General features: G+C 38.4%; 2 protein-coding genes across 5 annotated transcripts in view; one reads left to right on the top strand and one right to left on the bottom strand.

The window, feature by feature from the left end:
• SMARCAD1 (SWI/SNF-related, matrix-associated actin-dependent regulator of chromatin, subfamily a, containing DEAD/H box 1) overlaps positions 1-13741 on the top strand; it is a 45665-nt gene extending 31924 nt beyond the window's left edge. For all 4 annotated transcript variants that reach the window (XM_040599425.1, XM_040599411.1, XM_040599418.1 and 1 more), the window contains 15 exons: positions 851-1053; positions 1922-2012; positions 3240-3339; positions 4836-4895; positions 5106-5181; positions 5650-5785; positions 6795-6932; positions 7238-7333; positions 8168-8285; positions 8545-8666; positions 9804-9992; positions 10869-10987; positions 11878-12060; positions 12775-12884; positions 13198-13741. In XM_040599425.1, the coding sequence (XP_040455359.1) occupies positions 851-1053; positions 1922-2012; positions 3240-3339; positions 4836-4895; positions 5106-5181; positions 5650-5785; positions 6795-6932; positions 7238-7333; positions 8168-8285; positions 8545-8666; positions 9804-9992; positions 10869-10987; positions 11878-12060; positions 12775-12884; positions 13198-13259 (1803 nt within the window). In that variant the 3' untranslated portion in view covers positions 13260-13741. The remainder of the gene's footprint in view (positions 1-850; positions 1054-1921; positions 2013-3239; positions 3340-4835; positions 4896-5105; positions 5182-5649; positions 5786-6794; positions 6933-7237; positions 7334-8167; positions 8286-8544; positions 8667-9803; positions 9993-10868; positions 10988-11877; positions 12061-12774; positions 12885-13197) is intronic.
• Positions 13742-16288: 2547 nt separating this feature from the next.
• HPGDS (hematopoietic prostaglandin D synthase) overlaps positions 16289-18471 on the bottom strand; it is a 30201-nt gene continuing 28018 nt past the window's right edge. The window contains exons 5-6 of the mRNA XM_040599394.1: positions 17400-17498; positions 16289-16743 (exon numbers count right to left, since the gene is read on the bottom strand). Of these exons, the coding sequence (XP_040455328.1) occupies positions 16579-16743; positions 17400-17498 (264 nt within the window). The 3' untranslated portion in view covers positions 16289-16578. The remainder of the gene's footprint in view (positions 16744-17399; positions 17499-18471) is intronic.

The raw sequence follows: 18471 nt of genomic DNA, 5'->3' as shown, positions 1-18471 counted from the left end.
GGCGGTACTGCCAATGAAAATGTATCTGCAAGTGCTAATTGACCTGGTGGATTTGTGTAAGTTCATGTTTTACAAGTTTCACAGGAGGTTGGGCTCATTGCAAGAGTTTAGGTGAATGCTAGCTTGGTAAAGAAAATCTCCTCCAACACTGAAATGTGAAGCACTGAAAAGTAAGAACCAGGTCTTGCTGGTCTTTTGGGCTTGTCAATACTTGGTGACCACAAAAAACCTGACATAGTTTTGGGATGTTTCTTATCCCTTGATAATATTTTTTTTTCCAGTCTGCCTGAGCCCAACTTGGTGTCATTTGTGGTGCGGTTAGAACTGGGACAGAGTAATACTGAGCTCCAGACAGATTTGTAACGAAATCTTAATAGCCTTCTTCATAGGTTGCTTTGTCTTGATGCCTACGTGATGCTTACATCTTAAATCTTTAGATCTCCTTTTAAGCAATTCCTATTAGATACTAATGATGATCGGTTTGGGGTTTTTTTTCTTTCTTTTGTGGTTTTGTTCTGTTAGTGGGCCTGGCCCTCAGATTTTACTTTGTGCTGTATGTTGCTTCCCCTTGAGGATTTTAAGAGTTTAAAGCTCCTGTATGAAACTCTTCAGAGAAATTGTCCCTTTTATTTTTAAGGTATCTTTGACAGTGCAAGGAGCTGTAATGATGACCTTTGGTGTGGATTGCAGCAGGCCAAGTGTGTAAAGAATAGTTGAAGTTTTGAGAGGAGGTCAAAGTTGCTGTCTGCTACTTGAATTACTTGCTGCCTGCAGCAGCTGTGGATATTCATCTTAGCACCTTTGCTGTTACTGGTGGTCATAATTTGTTTTTTTTGTAATGATTTTGCAGTTTACAAAAATGACGAAGACTACTGGTTTGTCGGAAGACATAGTGTGGAACTGCAAGATACTGCTGAAGGAGAGGGATGTGGTTCTAAAGCTCATGAATAAATGTGAAGACATTTCAAATAAACTGACAAAACAAGTAACGAAGATTACTGAAGATGGAGGATGTGGATGGAACATAGAGCAACCCTCCATTCTGAATCGGAGGTATCTTTCCTTTTTGTATACTTAAAAGGCTGTTGGATAATAAGGTATACTTGAAGACTGGGATTTTTCAAAACTGTAGCCTCTGAAAGTAGTTGCAAATGTTTTGACACTTCCCAGCTCTCAGTGGGCAATATAGTGATGTGCAACACTTGAGGGAATCAAACAAATGATTTAAGTGTATCAGGAAAGCTGGTAAGAAGGGTAAGAATGTAAAAACCAAAAAGATAAAATGGTTCTCAATACCTTCTCTTACTTGCTGTATTTTTTTATGAACGTAGAAGCCAACCTGGAGTCATGGAGTCATGAGTTATAAACTTAAAACAAAAGGCCAAACAAAATTGTTTCCATAATGGGGGACCTTATATTGCAAATATGCCAAATTGAAATGAATCTGAGCAAAGGTGTAAGCTTTACGTCAGCCAGACTGAAGAGTTTGGTCAGGATGTTGAGATGTACAAAATGACCTAGAACACTATGTTGTGCAAGGGGCACTGGGGATATGTTGGGGGGAAGGATTTTTCAGAGAGGTAAATTGGTAAGGATCTCCAACTGGATATTTGGAATAAAAAGAGCTTAGAAGGAATGAAAATGCGTATGCTGGGTGGCAGTATTTATTGTAACATTCATTTTGATCATTAGGGTGTACGGAAGTTCAGATAAACTACTTTAAAAGTCCAGAAATGCTCTTTGGTATTAAGATGACGTTATAAATAAAGTTTGTGTTTTTCACTACATGAGGAGATCTGGAATACATTAAAATATAGGCAATGTTAAACTTAGCATTCTGTGATTAACATTAAGTGTGAAGTTGTGTTTTGTGGAGAAAAAAATAAAAGATGGTGACATGTTGAGCTTGATGTCTTCACAGTTTGGAACTCAAGCCATATCAGAAGATTGGTTTGAACTGGTTAGCACTGCTACATAAACACGGATTGAATGGCATATTGGCTGATGAAATGGTAAGTGTGAAACTGATTATTTAAGAAACGTTAAAAGTGTTGGAGAAATGACTTTGTTAAATTTTTTCATTTCCTAGAAACCCCAAGCAGACTGTAATTAATTTGTTTTAGCTAATTTAACTGAAATTGCAAACAATTTCTCCAAATGTTTAGAAGCTGCTGAGCTCATACTTTCAATTTGAAAATCAAAGGGAGCCTAAGATTTGTGGAGACCAATAATTATAAGTTACATGGTATCTTCTGATGGAATGGAAGCAGTTTCTACCACAGCAGACTATCCTCAGACCATTCATTTTAATAGCTCCTTGCCCGTAAATGGAACTCATTCTACTTGTCCAGCATTTAGTTGTAGTGAGCCCCTATCTTCTACATTTTTCCATCAGTTTCAAAAGAGGTAGTTAACAATACAGAAAAAACTAAGTGGGCAGAAACTTTTTTCCATTTCTGCAGCATTTGAACCATCACTTGTCATTGTGTTCCCTGTAAGTTTTGACATGAGAGAGAAGCTTATGGGTTTGAGGTTTTGCTTGGTACTGACACCCCCAGAAACTGTACAACAGAACAAACTTGGTGAAGCAGCTGCTAAATTGTTGTCAGTTGCTTTTAATCCTGGCTGCTGTTCATCTGGTGACGAACCATGAGTGAATGGGTAGGTTTACTTCACTAAGACTTAGTCACGTTTCTCAACTTCCATATATTTCATATTTGTTAGAAGTACCCTGTGTCCCTATTGTGTGATAGATAAGATGAATTTTTAAATCCATGATGCAGAAGACTGGAAAGTGAGTACTGGTGGATACACAGGCTTATCTTAAATCTCATTTCCATATTAAATTCCACTTCAGAAATGGTTGGAATACCCTTTGTACAACTGGCTCAAATAGAAAGAAGCAGTGAGTTTTCAAGTAATCATTTGTCTGCAGTACTGTTTCAGGAGGGTAAATTTTTGGAGATTTGAAGGATGAATTTGAACTAAAATGAAAAACTTCATAAATGGAAAAGGTGGAACTCTCATGCTCAAATGTTGAGCTGGACAGATGATTGAGTTTGACTGTGATGGTACTTAAGGAATTGTCTTCTCTAAAACAATACAGTTAAACAGAACAATTTTTCTATGCAGATTTTAATTGTTAGTTAACATTGACTGCACTGTAATTGTCTTATGAGTACAAAGCACTGTGTTTTACAGATTGTAAATTTTGTTTAAATGGCTTTGTTTTCTCTTAGGGCTTAGGAAAAACAATTCAAGCTATTGCATTTCTAGCTTATCTCTATCAAGAGGGCAATAGGGGTCCCCATTTGATAGTTGTGCCAGCTTCAACATTAGGTAAGTTACAAGCTTCAAAATTCTTTTGTTTGCTTAAGAAAAAAAAATATGTCCAGACTGTGAAACAAAGATAACTTTGTGAAAGCAAGCTTAACTTATTTATGGTGATATTCAACTTGGGTAATTTGAATTGGAATGAAAACCATACTGAAGGCATGCTTGTTCTGAATTAGACCCACTGTGGAAGTTTTTTTTTTTAATATACACTGTATGTGTCACAAAAAATAAAGCTGCTAGTTAAAATTCTAACTTGTTTAGCAAAGTAGTCTTTTCAGTTACTGAATTTTGGCTGAAATTCCTAGTTTTTAGGCTGTGTTTAGGATTAGGTTTCGTGGCATTTGAGGCATTCGATGTCTTTTTTGCTTTTTGCTACACAGGATCTGTCGAAGCAGATGAAAATCCTAAAACGATAAGGCTGAGTTGTCTTTTAGTACTTTTGATTGTTTAATGACCTCATTTGAAGGCAGGAAGAATATGGTGGAATGAAATATGTCAGGGAGGCTGATGAGTTAGAGCAGAAACTAGCTCTCTGTAGGGTTCAGTTTGGTTTTGTTGAATGATTATAGAAAGGAGAAAGCAAGTTTAATTTAGAAAGATGCTGGGCTTCAAAAATTTCTCCTAACACATCAGAAAAGCTTCTGGTTCAACGTTAGTTTGAAATTGCTGTTTTCAGTGTGATTTTAAAATCCACTAGAACCTTTTTTTTTGGGGGGGGGGGGGGGGGGCGTAACTCTTAAAAATGCATGTTACTTAAAACACAAGGTGTACATAAAGGTGTAATGAAAAGTGAATCGTAGAGGCTCATGAATTGTGGTGGCAGGTTGGCCTGAGCCATCCAGCACAGAGATGCCTGGGAAGCATGGTCAGTCTCCAGCTTTTCTGACTCTTCTCCGGAGGTATCTCCTCAGCCCTAATCTGGGTCTGGCCCAGGTCAAGTGGCAATCAGCAGAGACACCTTTCTGATACGGTTTGGGGTCAACGTTTGTGTCAGCTGTCAAACAGTGTCCCCTTGGGCACGATAACATCACCAATGGCCACTGTGCTGGCCAGACACCTGGAGCTGGGGCAAGCTGTCAGGCTTCCTTACCTGCTCCTGCTGGGGGACAGTCTGTCCTGACAAAACGCCTCTGGATGCAAGTACTGACAAATGAAGGGATTTGTTTTCTGAGGAATTAACTATCTACGGAAGAAATCGGGCTGAGAATTTGTGTGTTGTATTCTTTTTACATAGTGGTTACAGACCGTGCAGGGTCTGTTGCTGTAGGCGTTTAAAGTGCAAGCTGGCTGAGTTACTTAAAGCCCAGCTGGGGGGTTGTTTAATTTCCCTAAATATTACCACTTTTCCAGCATTTGGACAGAAAGTTTCTTAACCTTGAGGAGAATCGAAACAGCTTTGCTTTAAAATCAGCTGTTTGGTTTAATGCTGAGGTGTGTCTGAAGTTAAGTAAGACATAATAAAGTATAAATTACTTGTTCTTTATTTTAATGTCTTACAGATAACTGGATAAGAGAAGTTCATCTGTGGTGTCCTGAACTGAACGTCCTTTTTTATTATGGTGAGGAATCTAATTTAGAAATGAGTCCCATAATACAGTTGCCTGCACGGTCAGCCTAAGAAAAGATGAGTTGCTTATGGAAGCATTGTTTAAGACAGTTGTTTAAATAAACATACATATTGAGGAATGCATTTCTGGGTACTGTCTTAATTTTTTATATGTATATAGATCTACGTAATAATATTCATTTTGTGGTTTGTCCTTTTGTAGGATCCCAAGAAGACAGGAAACATCTCAGGGTGGACATTAATAATAAAGTTGTCGACTTCAATGTGATTGTAACTACGTAAGTACGGTAATTAAATAACAAGTGAGCTTTAGTTAGCTCCTCCTGACCTCTAGCGGCACAACAAAGCACAGTGTGTTTGCAGTTTGGTGAGAGGGGAAGGGAACTTTACTTTTCAGGTAATTGTTATTTAGGGGTTTATTCATGTGTAACAGATACTATGTAACAGATGCTTTGTCTATTGTCTAGTAATAATACGTGCTAATAGATACCTACTACTTTGTAATAGATTTGCACACTCTTTTGGAAAGTGTTACTGAAAGCACTGGCTCATCAAGTAAACTGTAATTATCTGCCAGTAGAAAACTGTGATATGGTTAGTTACTTCTAGGCAGTTTTACTTACTGGCCCTCGCACATTCTCTCCATAACTCTTCAGTATCTTAGAGAATCTAATTTGATTCTGACAACAGCATGTTCATGTTGAATTTGCATTTAATGTATCTTTTGTGGTATTTTTCTCTGACAGATACAACTGTGCAATTAGCAGCTCAGATGATAGAGGACTGTTTCGCAGGTTGAAGCTTAACTATGCAATTTTTGATGAAGGTCATATGCTCAAGAACATGAGCTCTGTACGCTACCAGCACCTTATGACAATTAATGTAAGAGGTTTAGTTACTGCTGGACTGGAGGGGACAACTCCTGGGTTTTCTGTTCGTAGTTATAGAGTGGGGGAAATGGATTACTAACTGTAAAGTTCAAATACACATAATGTTCCAGAAACTAGAGTATGCAAGTGGATGTAAGTGGTGTGGTCTTAGGAGCGGATCCTGCATTGTAAACTCTTTCAGGGAGACAGGCTCCCAAAGAAATGTAATACGTTTCCCGTAGCGTTGTTACAATGATGGAAGTGGCTCTGTTTTGGTATTAAGGGATTTTCCAGTTTTATCCCACAGTAGTAAAGACTGCAAAAATGCTAGTCTGATGACTTGTGCTGAAATATTGTGGTATTTAAGGATCTACTTTTGATAGGACTGTGCAAGAAAAGCTAGCTTTAAAAAATTGTTTCTTGTAGCTTGCAGCCTGAGGCAGCAGCATTTAGAAAGATAAAATTTGAGTACAGCTCTTTATCTGATTAGGATTTAGCATTGTATTATTTATACAGTAATAATGTACTTATGAACACTTATTGTGACTTATTTTTCAAGATAATATTTTCATCAAAAGCCTTTTTAAGAAACTGATTTTTAAGCAATTAGTGTGACTTGTTCTTGCAATTCGAAACTTGTGTGCAAGTACTGTATGATGTTAGAAAAGATATGATATGGGAGCAACTATTAGCACATTAATTAAAAAAAACCAACCAAAATAAACAAGAAACTTCAGTAGGATGCAGGAAGGCTTTTCTTACATCTAGACTGAAAGTTTTAAATTGGTAGGTGCTCAGTTCCCCACAGATCTGTAAACTGTTTTGTAGACTTCACGAGGAAATTATTAATAATTTAAAATTTTAAAATAAAATAATTGTAAATGTATGTGAAGTTTAAATAGTTGCAATTTAAGCCAAGCTCATTTTCTCACTTCTCCATATCTCTTTTGTTTCTGCCAAGATATATTTTTAACCTGTTTGACTAATGTTTCTCACTCCTGTTTTCCACTTTGGACAAACAGGCAAAGAATCGCTTACTGCTAACGGGAACTCCAGTTCAAAATAATCTGTTGGAATTGATGTCTCTCTTGAATTTTGTCATGCCACATATGTTCAGCAGTAGCACAAGTGAAATCCGAAGGACATTCTCTTCAAAAACGGTAAGTATTATATACTGTCGTCTTGAAAATAATTTTTTTTTGCTAGAACACTCCTGTTGCTGCATAACTCTGCTTTTATTGGTATCTTGTGGAAACAGGTAATAAGATTATGAAAATCTAGAAAAGGAAACAGCAAAATAAACCATTTAAAGTAAGAACGTGTTGTAACAGGATATCTTAGAATACTAATGGTCCTGTTGGATCTTTCTGTTCTGGCTGGGTTTTTCATCAAGTTAAAATAGTTAATATAGTGTTACTGCTGAAAATTTCACATTGTAATTAAGTTCTTGCAATATTTTCCTTAGAAGAGTGCTGAAGAACAAAGCATATATGAAAAGGAGAGGATTGCACATGCAAAGCAGATAATAAAACCATTCATCTTAAGGAGAGTAAAGGATGAGGTAATTTTTGCCTTTAAAATAATGGCTTCATATTATTAAAAGGCCTGATAATCTTTGAGACTAACAGTAGAATTTAAGGTCATATTTTTTCAGTACTAATTTTAGCTGTTTATCTAGGAAGAGCAAGAAACTTGAGCTATTACTCATATTATAGAAGTTGCGAGTAAAAACGTGACCTGCTGCAGCATCAGGTTTTGATGCTTATTATTTGCTGACTATTTACAGTTGAGAATTTTAGTAAGGATCAGCAAAAGATGTGCATGGCAAAGTGATGAGAAGTGAGAAATCCTCCATGTTAACGCTAAAATATTTGTGTAATGCTGTTTTAACTGAAATGTGCTGTAAATGTGCATTTATGTATGAGTGTATATGTATGACTAGAAATGTGTGTGTTAAGTTATTTTGCTATCATCAGATTGGTTTTCATTCTAAACCCCAAAACCCATTTAAATTCTCTCTAGAATTGCGTATATAAAAGAAAGGGAAAACTTAATAGTGATCCAAAAAGCGTTTCTGTGTAATTGCATAATTTATTAATCAGTGGTTTGAAGAGGGTATCTCTGATGAGCAGGGGAGTAGGTTCTGGGTATTGCCTGTATTACTGTTTTTTGCAGTTTTGGAGTGTGCAGACAGTGTTACTTGATGGAGGGGGTGATGTACAATCCAAATCAAGTTATGAGTAAGTTAAGCTGCTGTCTTAGCCAAGTTGCAGCCAGTGAAAGGAGTTGGGATGTGGAGAATGGAGTGCCTTAAAAGCAGGCTTGTACAATAGTACGGAATTACTGACCACTCACTACAGTACAGTTTTTACCTGGTATGTTTTCATTTTGTCAGGTCCTGAAACAACTACCTCCCAAAAAAGATCTCACTGAATTATGTGCCATGTCTGAGAAACAGGAACAACTATACTGTGATCTTTTAAACAAGCTCAAGAAAACTATTAACAGTAATGGTATGTGAGGATCTTGTTTCCTTTTGCTGGATTTTTTTCATGCCCAGACATATGTTGAATGACCTTTGAAAGCCCTTGCTTTGTAGAAACGCCTGATAATCCTAAACTGACTTTATCCCTTCTGTGAAATTTTTGTAAGTTCAGGTAATAGGTACAGTGTCAAATTCGGTTCTTGCAAATGAAGTTCTCCTGAGAGATGATGATGTCAGGTAGGCATCTATGTACTACTGCTGAATCTACCTTATTTTTTTGTCTACAGAGAAAAACTCAGATATGGGAAATGTAATGATGCAACTTAGAAAAATGGCTAATCACCCTCTTCTGCATCGTCAGTATTACACGACTGACAAGCTCAGGACAATGTCCATGCTTATGCTCAAGGTAAGGTGATGAGAATGAAAAGCAATCATTAAATTCTCAGAATTCTTAATGCAACTTAGATTTATTTTTTATTTTTTTTTATTGTCAGTCCTCTGGTCAAAAGTGTGTCTTCACAAAACTTAATTGTTGCTGCTTTTTGTTTCTCTGCATCTATCCAGTGCTCTTATCAAGCTCTGTATGTGCTTAACACTGATTTTTGGATCAGATACTAGAAGGGAGGGAACACTTGTGGGACTGCAGTTAGCGCCTTTTCATTAGCTCCCCCTTAACGCCTCTTCCCTCCACCCCAAAATTTAAAACCGAAGTAAGAAAAAAATCATGGGTGGGCACTTGAGTTTACTAGTATCTTCTGAGTAGCAAGAAATCTAGGCTGTACAGAACTAACATAGGGAAGGCATAAGTACTAAACTATTGAGGACTTTTTTTTGTAATTTGGCTGGGGTTAATGCCTGTGGAGTTTGGGGAAAATTGTTGCTTCTTTCTAAAGTATAAAAAAACCACAACTGAATATGCAGCAGGTGCGCTACGAAAGTTGCAGCTGGCTTTGAATATCTTCAGCTTTGTTTTAAAATAAAGCCAGTCAAGGCTGGGGGGGAAGGGAAGAAGTGACCCATTGGTTTATGAAGGATTTTTGTCCCTTTTTATTCCTACTCATACCATCGTACTCTCCAGATGTGGCTTTTCTTTTCCTCTTTCTTCCAGGCATGACATCCCTCTACCCACCCTACATCTTGGGCTGGGCTTCCCATGTCTTCTACCATCTATCCAAGGATTGGACCTCCCTTTTAGGGAATGTGCCTTCAGGGGAAGAGGTCTGATACAGGGGTAAAAGGTCATAGGGCTTGATGGGAACTAGGTAATTGCTATGGAGGTTAAGCATATACTTCGTAGCTTTTGGTAGTACAAATTCTTGTAAAAGCTAAATTGCGGAGTAATGATCCTCTACTATAAACCTGGGGTTGCAGAGTTCATCTTTTGTTGCTTGCATGAGCCACACTCTGGCATTTGTCCATGTCTAGTTGTGCTACTCTGTTCTTTCAGAAATTTTGGATGTTATTGTGTGGTGTCTTTTGTTTTTTCTTGTCTGTCTGGTGAGACTGTGTATTGCATTATTTCCCTTGATTTTTTTGCTAACAGGAACCCACGCATTGTGATGCTAATCCTGACCTTATCTTTGAAGATATGACAGTAATGACAGATTTTGAGCTGCATTTGCTTTGTAAGCAATATTCTCATGTCAGCGACTTCAAGTTAGACATGGATCAGATCTTGGATTCTGGGAAGTTTAGAGCACTGGAATGCATTCTCTCTGACCTTAAAGAGAAGGTTGGTACTACAGATGGCTGAAATACCTTTTCCTGTCGATCTAAAGGGTGGCTCTAAGTAACTGGTTAAATTAACATCTGCTAGTTTTATATGCAACCCAGTTGCTATTCTGTGGGGTATTAGAGTGTGATTTAGTGCACGTGTAGTATTGCAAAGCAATACTCACAGCTTTTCACGTGCAGCCCTGCATATGCATGTTACTGGAGACACAGCTAAAATAAGCTTTCCTATTTTTCCAAGTTTCAGGATATTCATCCCAGGTTACCACTACTTTCTCAAATGTACAGGAGGGTTAGCATCATTTTCACCCTCTTTTGGCAGTTGAATAAGACTGTATTACATCAGAATAATCATGTATATGTTAAGCCAGCATGAAGGTAAGAAGAGGTCACTGTTAGTCATAGATTCGAACCAACTTACTTTACAAATAAGCATGTACCATAATACTTCAATGTATCCTGAATTTACGTAAGTGTGCTATGTATCTGTTCAATTATTTCAGATAACACAGAACAGTAGCACTCTTTTATATAGAATATAGCTTAAATATAGGTATTTAACAAAAACATTTTCTTGACGTTTATAATGGAGTAGATCTGGCATTTATGTTTTTGACGTGATTTCTAGATTGCTTGAGTCACCTAAGTGCAAAGTAACTAAACTATTGGACAAAATGTGGGTTAATGCAGCAGAAATACTGGATATGGTATCTTCACTGAGAGTCAGTCCTGACTTGATGAATTTCAGCTTAGTCTTTTAGTTCGGAAAACAGGAATTCAAAGTAAAAGCATGTATTTGCACCAGTAAAGTATTTGTATAGTTTGTTATTTGTAATTGGTGTGGTTTAAAACTTTTGTTTTGCTTTGTCATTTCCAGGGTGACAGAGTTGTACTGTTTAGCCAGTTTACTATGATGCTGGATATCTTGGAAGTTTTCCTAAAACACCGGCAGCATAGATATATTAGGTTGGATGGAAAAACACAGATTTCTGATAGGTACGTGACTTTTGCTGAAGATGAGAGAGGAAAAAATGGATGTGTGCATGGAGGAGTGGGAGAGGTGGCTTAAAACCCTTACCTTTGTTTTCCAATGTGTGGAATTCTGTGGTCACTGGGCATTGACTATAGAAGGGGTTTAATGTTGGATTTCAGATTGCCTTAGTAAGGATGAGGCTGAAAGGTGAGTTTTAGATGGTTGGATTATAGCCCTAGCCATTGAAACAGACAACTTGAGTCTTCAGCAGTTCATGGTGTGTTAGTTTTGCTTCTGTCTCAGCATCACGAAAGCTCACCTGTAGATATTCCTTGGAAGTACAGTGTATCTCTGTTACAACAGGCAGATAAACCCCTTTGTTACTCTAGGACAAACCATTTACTCTGTCCTTCACAGCTGAAAATGTTGCAATGCTTTTCTTGTATTAGAGCTGTGCTGGTTTTCTGCTGTTTCCTGTTTCATGACTACTTAAATTTTTTTTTTAGGTGCTCTTTTTCTTTGTTTCAAAAACCTGTCATTCTTGCTTGGTATTAATTTCCACTTACAGCTGAAGTCTGTACAGAAAATAATCGTGACACTAAATTCTTCTCCCCCTTCCCATTTGTTTCATGCACTTCAGTCTTCCCTCATTCTCCAACTTGCTCGTTTTATTTGATGATCGTCCAAAATCTTTTTTCAAGCCTCTTTTCTTTGCTATCAATCTGCCACTCTGTGTATGTTTCTCTGGTCACTGCTGAGGACTGTTAGTACCCTTTTTTTCTGTCTGCATAACATCTGTACTTTTGAGCTGCTTTGCAAATGCCCTCTTAGAAGATTATTGTCCTAACTTCTGTATTCAACTCTGGAGCCAGTGTGGTGTTTTGTCTAAGGCCTGATTGCATGTGTTCTGCAGGATACATCTAATAGATCAGTTCAATACAGATATGGGCATATTTGTATTCCTCCTGTCAACCAAAGCTGGTGGCTTGGGAATTAATCTGACCTCAGCGAATGTTGTTATTCTTCATGACATTGATTGCAACCCATACAATGATAAGCAAGCAGAAGACCGATGCCATAGAGTAGGTCAGACGAGGTAAGACTTTTTCATTACAATGCTTGTTTTTTCTTGGAGGCAAGCTCTTAAAGGAGGCTAAAAGGACAGTATTCTATGACTTAAAAATTCCATTTTACGGAGAGACTTCTGTAAACCAGCTCTGGGTTGTGTGGGCGCTAGGTAATTGTCTCGCCACATGTTGCTGCCAGAAGAAATGTTACTTACTTTCTCCTCTTTTTTTCTGGTTCTTCATAACTCTGAAATTATAATTCTCAAATTTCTGGTGCTAGGAACTATTTCAAGGCAATTCTGAAGTCTTTGGGACTGTTGGGCAAAGCTGTTTGTTCTCTTCAGGAGGCTTCAAAGCTCTGAAGTGCTACCCAATCATAAGCAGTGAAACCATGGACTGTTTTAGAGTCCTCGGTCAGAATAAGCTAATGTGAGCAACAGAGTATGTTTAGTAACTGATGTTTCAGCTGTAGTCTGTGATGAGGAGGAAGTTGGGCTGTTAACAGATTTTTGTGACTGTCCAGACTTTGTGGTGGCTGGGAGTGCAGGAGAAAACAAGTTTTCTGGCAGTACAGAGCACAGCTGGTTCAGACAGAAAAACTAGATGTGCTTTTTATTGCTCTTTTTGTTCATGTTCTCCTTGTTTTAAACCACTGCTAGTTGAGCAAAGGCATAGTATCCTTCCCTTTTGCATGACTCCAAAGAAAATATAAAAATGGATTTATCCTGTTTTGTGGTTTTCAGGGAAGTAAAAGTCATAAAGCTAATCAGTAAGGGGACTATTGAAGAATCCATGCTCAAAATCAGCCAGCAGAAACTGAAGTTAGAACAAGATATGACTGCAGCAGATGCAGGTAAGTCTCTTGCACATAATGATGGCCATTTAAGTGAAATAAGGTTGCTGCAATATATTATTCTGAAAAAACTCCAAGGTTCTTGATGCAAACGAGCCTTCTTATTTTGTTTTTTTTTTTTCATGTTCAATAGATCTTTCTAGTTTATTTGTGCTGATTATTGTTTAGTTTGACACGAAGTGTCCTCTGACTCTGACCCCCAAATCAGTGACAGACTCTACAAGTAGAGGATTTTGTACAGTTTTGGGGATCTAGGCTTTTTTCTGTTTGTGAAATATTTTGAGCTGTACTAATGCTTGGTTTGATTCCTCAGGAGAAGAAGGAACCATTCCAGCTGATATAGCCACACTACTAAAAGCTTCATTAGGTCTCTGAAATGTAAATATGTTGTTTAATTCAAGGAAGAAAGGTGATGTTGTACCCCAAGGACTCTTACATTATTGATGACCGTGAGTTTTATGAACATTTATAACTTTTGTAGTTTCTTTATTGTATTCCTCATGGTATTGAAAATTTTTAACACTGATAGCATTCTTTTGATGCTTAAAACATACGTGGCCCAAATGTGCCAACATCGATGCTGATATTATTTTACAGATTGCTTTTCAAAATGGGGACCTAAGTAGTAACTGTTTTAACAAACCTGCTACTGCTTAAGATTTGTCAGTATTTTTGTAATTATTTCTACCTCCAAATTATATATATATAAACTGTCTGTTTCACTGGATTCTGTGTGTAGATTTTTATGTGCCTTATTTGACAATGCTCAAGTCTGTTTCTGCTTGTTTTGGTTCATTTGACGTACTGTACTGGTTTTGTATCAACTTGTTCAAATAAAATTCCATAGATTAACAAAATATTTTCATTTTGTGGTTATTGCGGGGTTGGATGATAACTTTCATGTTATAAATCAAACAGGCAACTTCCAGACTAGCTGAAATGTTACATTTGAACTGACTTGGCTTTATCCAGCAGTAGTTAATTACTAATGTTTCATTATGCTCTAGTCACAGGTGTGTTAGGGTATTGATTATAAAAATAGGATTCCTGCCAAATAGAACTTTCTATCCAGGTCACAATCTTTTTGTCAGTCCTCTGTATAGATACCAGGTTTGTGCTCTGCCAATGAAGTGCCCTAAACTCAAAGCTTAAGTCTTACTCGTTTCTTGAAGTTTGTTAATTTTGAATTTATCTCAGTGAAATGAAGAGCTTCAGTGGTATCAATGATGAGGTACGCCTCCACCTGAAGTTTATAATCTGCTGGCCAGGATGTGATTTGAGGAGGTAGGAGAGGGGGATGTCCATTTACTTGGATCGAGGAAAAGACTGGAATTCAGTCTTTTGAACTCAGAGTGGTTAAGGTTCAGATTGGCACTCTTTTAGAAGCTGGGGAAAGGCGAAGTATGGCGAATCCTTACTGCCCCTGCCTTCTGTTACAACTTCAGCTGCTGTATGCTCTGTGCAGAGCTCATCAAATTTGTACCAGGCTGAATCTGAGGACTGCATCCTAGAATTCACTCTTGCCTTTTAATATGGGGCTGACAGATAGTTACCACTTCTCTGTTTGTGGTTATTACAGTCGGAAGATACTTCTTGCCTCTTTTGAAGGAACTTAAACACTTTTATGTGAAGAGCAAGGAAGAGGATCTGGAGTCCGTGGTTGCCCAGTGTTTCACCTTGTCCAACTCACAGATCACTTCACTGACTAATGACTAGCAGTATCTGAGGACATCTGGTGTTTTTTGGTTTGGTTATGGCTGTGGGTGTTTTTTCCAACTGTATGTGATTTCTGCAAGTATGAAATGGATGGAAAATATTTTAAAATTTTTCAAAGCATGAACTAAACTTCACTTGCCTTTTACTGGAAATTTTCCATGGCTGTGCTGCATGTTCCAAAATGCACAGCTGAAGCAGGGTGAAGGAATATAGTATTACATGGAATGGGAAAAAGGTAAGAATCTGTTTGTCTGCTGTGCTGCTTTAATTCCACATGTTTTGTGAGACTAAATAGTGGGATTTAACACACAACCACAAGTGTTTAATGCTACAGTTAATTAGGTTGTCTGTTTCTGTTGAGCATGATCCTAACCCAACTCTTACCCCCATTACATTTGCACATTATCACCTGTTTGCTTCAGATATGAAATGAAACAAAATGCCTGCCCTGTAGGGTGTTTTGTGTGGTGGTTGGATTTGGTATGTGCATGTAATCAGTTAAAGTATTCTAGCAGAGCAGTGGTTACTTCTTGAACAATCATACATCAGCAATATTAAACATCATAGACCCCCTGGGGTCAGTATCTGTCAAGTGCTATGGAGCTCATATGTTTCTGCCTTGTTTGTTTGTTTATTGGAACTGTTTCTACCCTCTTTAATTTGGGGTCTTAAGAGTTTGTAGAGTCGCCATCCTTGGAGATGTTCAGAAGCTGTCTGGACACAATCCTGAACAGCTGGCTCTAGGTGGCCCCACTTGAGCAGGAGGTTTGGACCAGATGACCTCCAGAGATCCCTTCAACTTCAACCATTCTGTCATTCTGTGTGACTGGTGGGGAAGGTTGTACAGGGGGGGAAAAAACCCTACAGCTATTTGAAGACTGGTGGGCAAGGAGGGAGTGGGAGCTGAAGAAGGAAAAGTCTGCAAAGAGCTATAACAAAGCATTTGAGGAATTACAAAGCAGGTGGAGATACCGTACTGGAATGAGCAAAAGATTGGATCTTCCTTGCTGTTCTGCTAGAACCTGGTTTGTTGCTGAACTGTTAGCGGTTGTTTGGCATTACTAATGATTCAATGAGATAATATTTCTGGTGGGAGGGAAAAGCAAGTGTGAAGGGAAATACGCTCCCAATAGTGTCCATTTTCAGCCCAGAGGACTGCCCGTTTGTTGTGGTTTAGCTGCTTATGCCACACAGTAGAGTTCTCTTGCAAGCACTTGTCTCCCCTTGAGTTCATGTAAACTGCTCTACACACTGGTTGCATTGCCAGGATTTCCACCTACCTGTTTTCTCCAGTGCTGGAAGAACAAACTGTTCATTCATTTGTTCCAAACCTGGTTTCCACCCCTGCCACTCCCCCCCGACTTGTCTCCTGCTTACTGGAACAGATACTGAGCTGCTGAGTGTTTCTGCAGCTGGTGTGTTTATGGAGAACTGGTGCTGGTCTGGGCACCAGCTCAGCTCTGCAGCTGCTTTTTTTTTTTGTTTTGTTTTGGGGTGGGGGAGGATCTTCGGATGCTTAGCACAAGCTTCAAGAGGCTAAAGAAAGCGCTTGAGAAACCTGAGTTTGTTGACTAAGTGGGTCTTTTTCTTGTGTGGTGTCCTTAGTACTCCCACATGTTTATCCTCTCTGTTAATTAGCCTACTTTTCTCCAGACTGAAAGTCTACAATAAACAAAGTATTGTTGAGATTACATCTCTGCAGGAAGCTTTATTCATCTCTTCTCCTTTTGAGAGCCCACAGAACATTAATTAGGTTGATCAAGCATTTTATTAGTTGTGAGGGGGGAAATGTGGCTGAAACCACACCTCTTCTTCAGGCTCTACCCTACTAAATCAGATTTTTAGTTTTTCTCCTATGGCAGATTTTGAGTTTGTATAGCATACCCATCTGAAATTAAATGATTCTAAAATTAATAACTTAGGGTGCTTATGTTGAAAACTAAACATGCATTTGTTTTTTCCAGTCTGAACAGCTGATCTACATTATAGTCTTTGGTCTTTTCTGGATCCATGCTGCAATAGCTGGAAGTGCTTGCACTCTGTCTCTGAGAGCCAAAAGCCTGGGGTAGTTGTCTGCCAGGTCAGGTTTACAGGACAGAAGTGTAGTACTGCACACATCCCAGTAGAAATCGGCCCATGTTACCTGGTGGAAATGGGAGAGAAAGCAATAAATTTTAGTTGGTAATCTCAAAAGCGGGGGCTAACATTTTCAGCAAACTGCAGAAATGAAACATGATCTGTTTTGTGTAAGATGGTTTTATGGGTTTTTTTAGGCTGTAATTACAGAGCTAGTAATTAGGTTGCAATGCAAGGCTTGAATTAAGTAAAAACTGGTTAAATAAAGCCCTTGCTATGAATATTAATTGCATTATAATATCAATATTTTCTGCTGAAACTGTGCTGCAGAGAAGTGTTTTAATGGTTTCCAAACAGTTCTGGGTAAAAAAGGGGATTACACTTTCATGGAGTTGTTTTTCATATTGTCCTGTAAATTGGTCAGTGGTTATAAGCAGAGTTCTAAACAACTCCCATCTGTATTGACTAGTACAAAGGCATTTTGTAATGTTTGGAGTCAACATACTTCTAAACTGGTTTAGAGAAAACGCAAATCCTCGTCCTGGTTTGCTTTGCTCTTCTAATAGTTGGAAAACAATTCCCGCTGTATTGGTAAGAACAAAGAGTTAAAAAAGCAGGGAGAGTTGTTTCATGGGCTGGTGTGAAGTCCAGAAATTCAACAACAGTCACTGACTTTATTTTTCTTGCGACCTGGTTGGAATGGGAGAAACAAATTATACTTACAGACTTCCCTACCAGCCAGTTGTTATCCCCCAAGAAAGTATCCAAATCTTTCAGTAACTCAGGTGCTTTGTTGGTGAGGATATCATCAAATGCTTTTTTCTGATGGAAGAATGAAACACAAAGATGCATACCAATGCGTAAGTAGTCAGCAAAATTGAACTTTTGGGGCTTTCTTACTTGTGAAAAAGAAAGCTGAAATTTGGAAAAGGTGACAGTGGAATCGTTTGATCTGATACAAACTCTGGAGTGCTCTCAGTTCTTGGAAGGAGGAGTGTACTAGCATCCAAGTCAGGATTTATACAGCAATCAGCAATTAAGATAAGCAAATAAATACAGAGGTAACTGTCATTTGGATGCATTCAAAGGGGCACTATAGAATTCAGGAAAGCTGAGATAATTACCCACGAAGTGGGTGAGATGTCCAAAACACGACATTTGTGGCTTAGTGAGCTGTGACTTAAGCCAGTTGCTCCCTTAATGAACACCTGAGATGCTGTGGCACTGCGTGGGGGGTGATGCTGCTTGTTTATCTGTGCTAACAGCCACCCAGCTGTGGCAAGACGGGGGCCCTGCCATAGATTTAGAAAGAATCCATCTATAAAATAACATTCCTAATGTCTTATGGTCATTTCTTCGGGACTTTTTTGGATGTTATGTTTTCTAGTGTACAGGGTCTCAGACTTCCAAAATCCCTTTAGCTCAGGCTCTCCGTGCTGTCAGTCAGGTGCTGCTCAGTTATCCTTCCTTATCAGCCCCTCTCGTGTGAAATGTGGAACCTGGGTTTGGGCTTTTGCTGTGTTTATCTTTGAATTTTTGTGTTAGCAGATTATTCTGCTTTTTTTGTCTCTGCAGCAATGAAATTTTAGGTGGCTAAAAGACTGAAGTCTACATGGAAGCATATGCGTGTCAGTATTTGTATGAAAACAGATAAAGTATGAGGGTACGTATATTTCTGCTGTGGGGAACACCTAGTGGAGATAGTTTTAAGGCTGCTTTTAGATGGTTAGGTGTTTCCTTTGGATAGGGAAACTGTTTCTGGTTTTCTTTTCTCACCTGCGTGGAAGCACTTGAG

Source organism: Falco naumanni, chromosome 1, assembly GCF_017639655.2.
Source record: "Falco naumanni isolate bFalNau1 chromosome 1, bFalNau1.pat, whole genome shotgun sequence".
Classification (NCBI taxonomy): domain Eukaryota; kingdom Metazoa; phylum Chordata; class Aves; order Falconiformes; family Falconidae; genus Falco; species Falco naumanni.
Note: the sequence above shows the minus strand (reverse complement) of the source record. Positions and strands in the feature narration are given on the sequence as shown.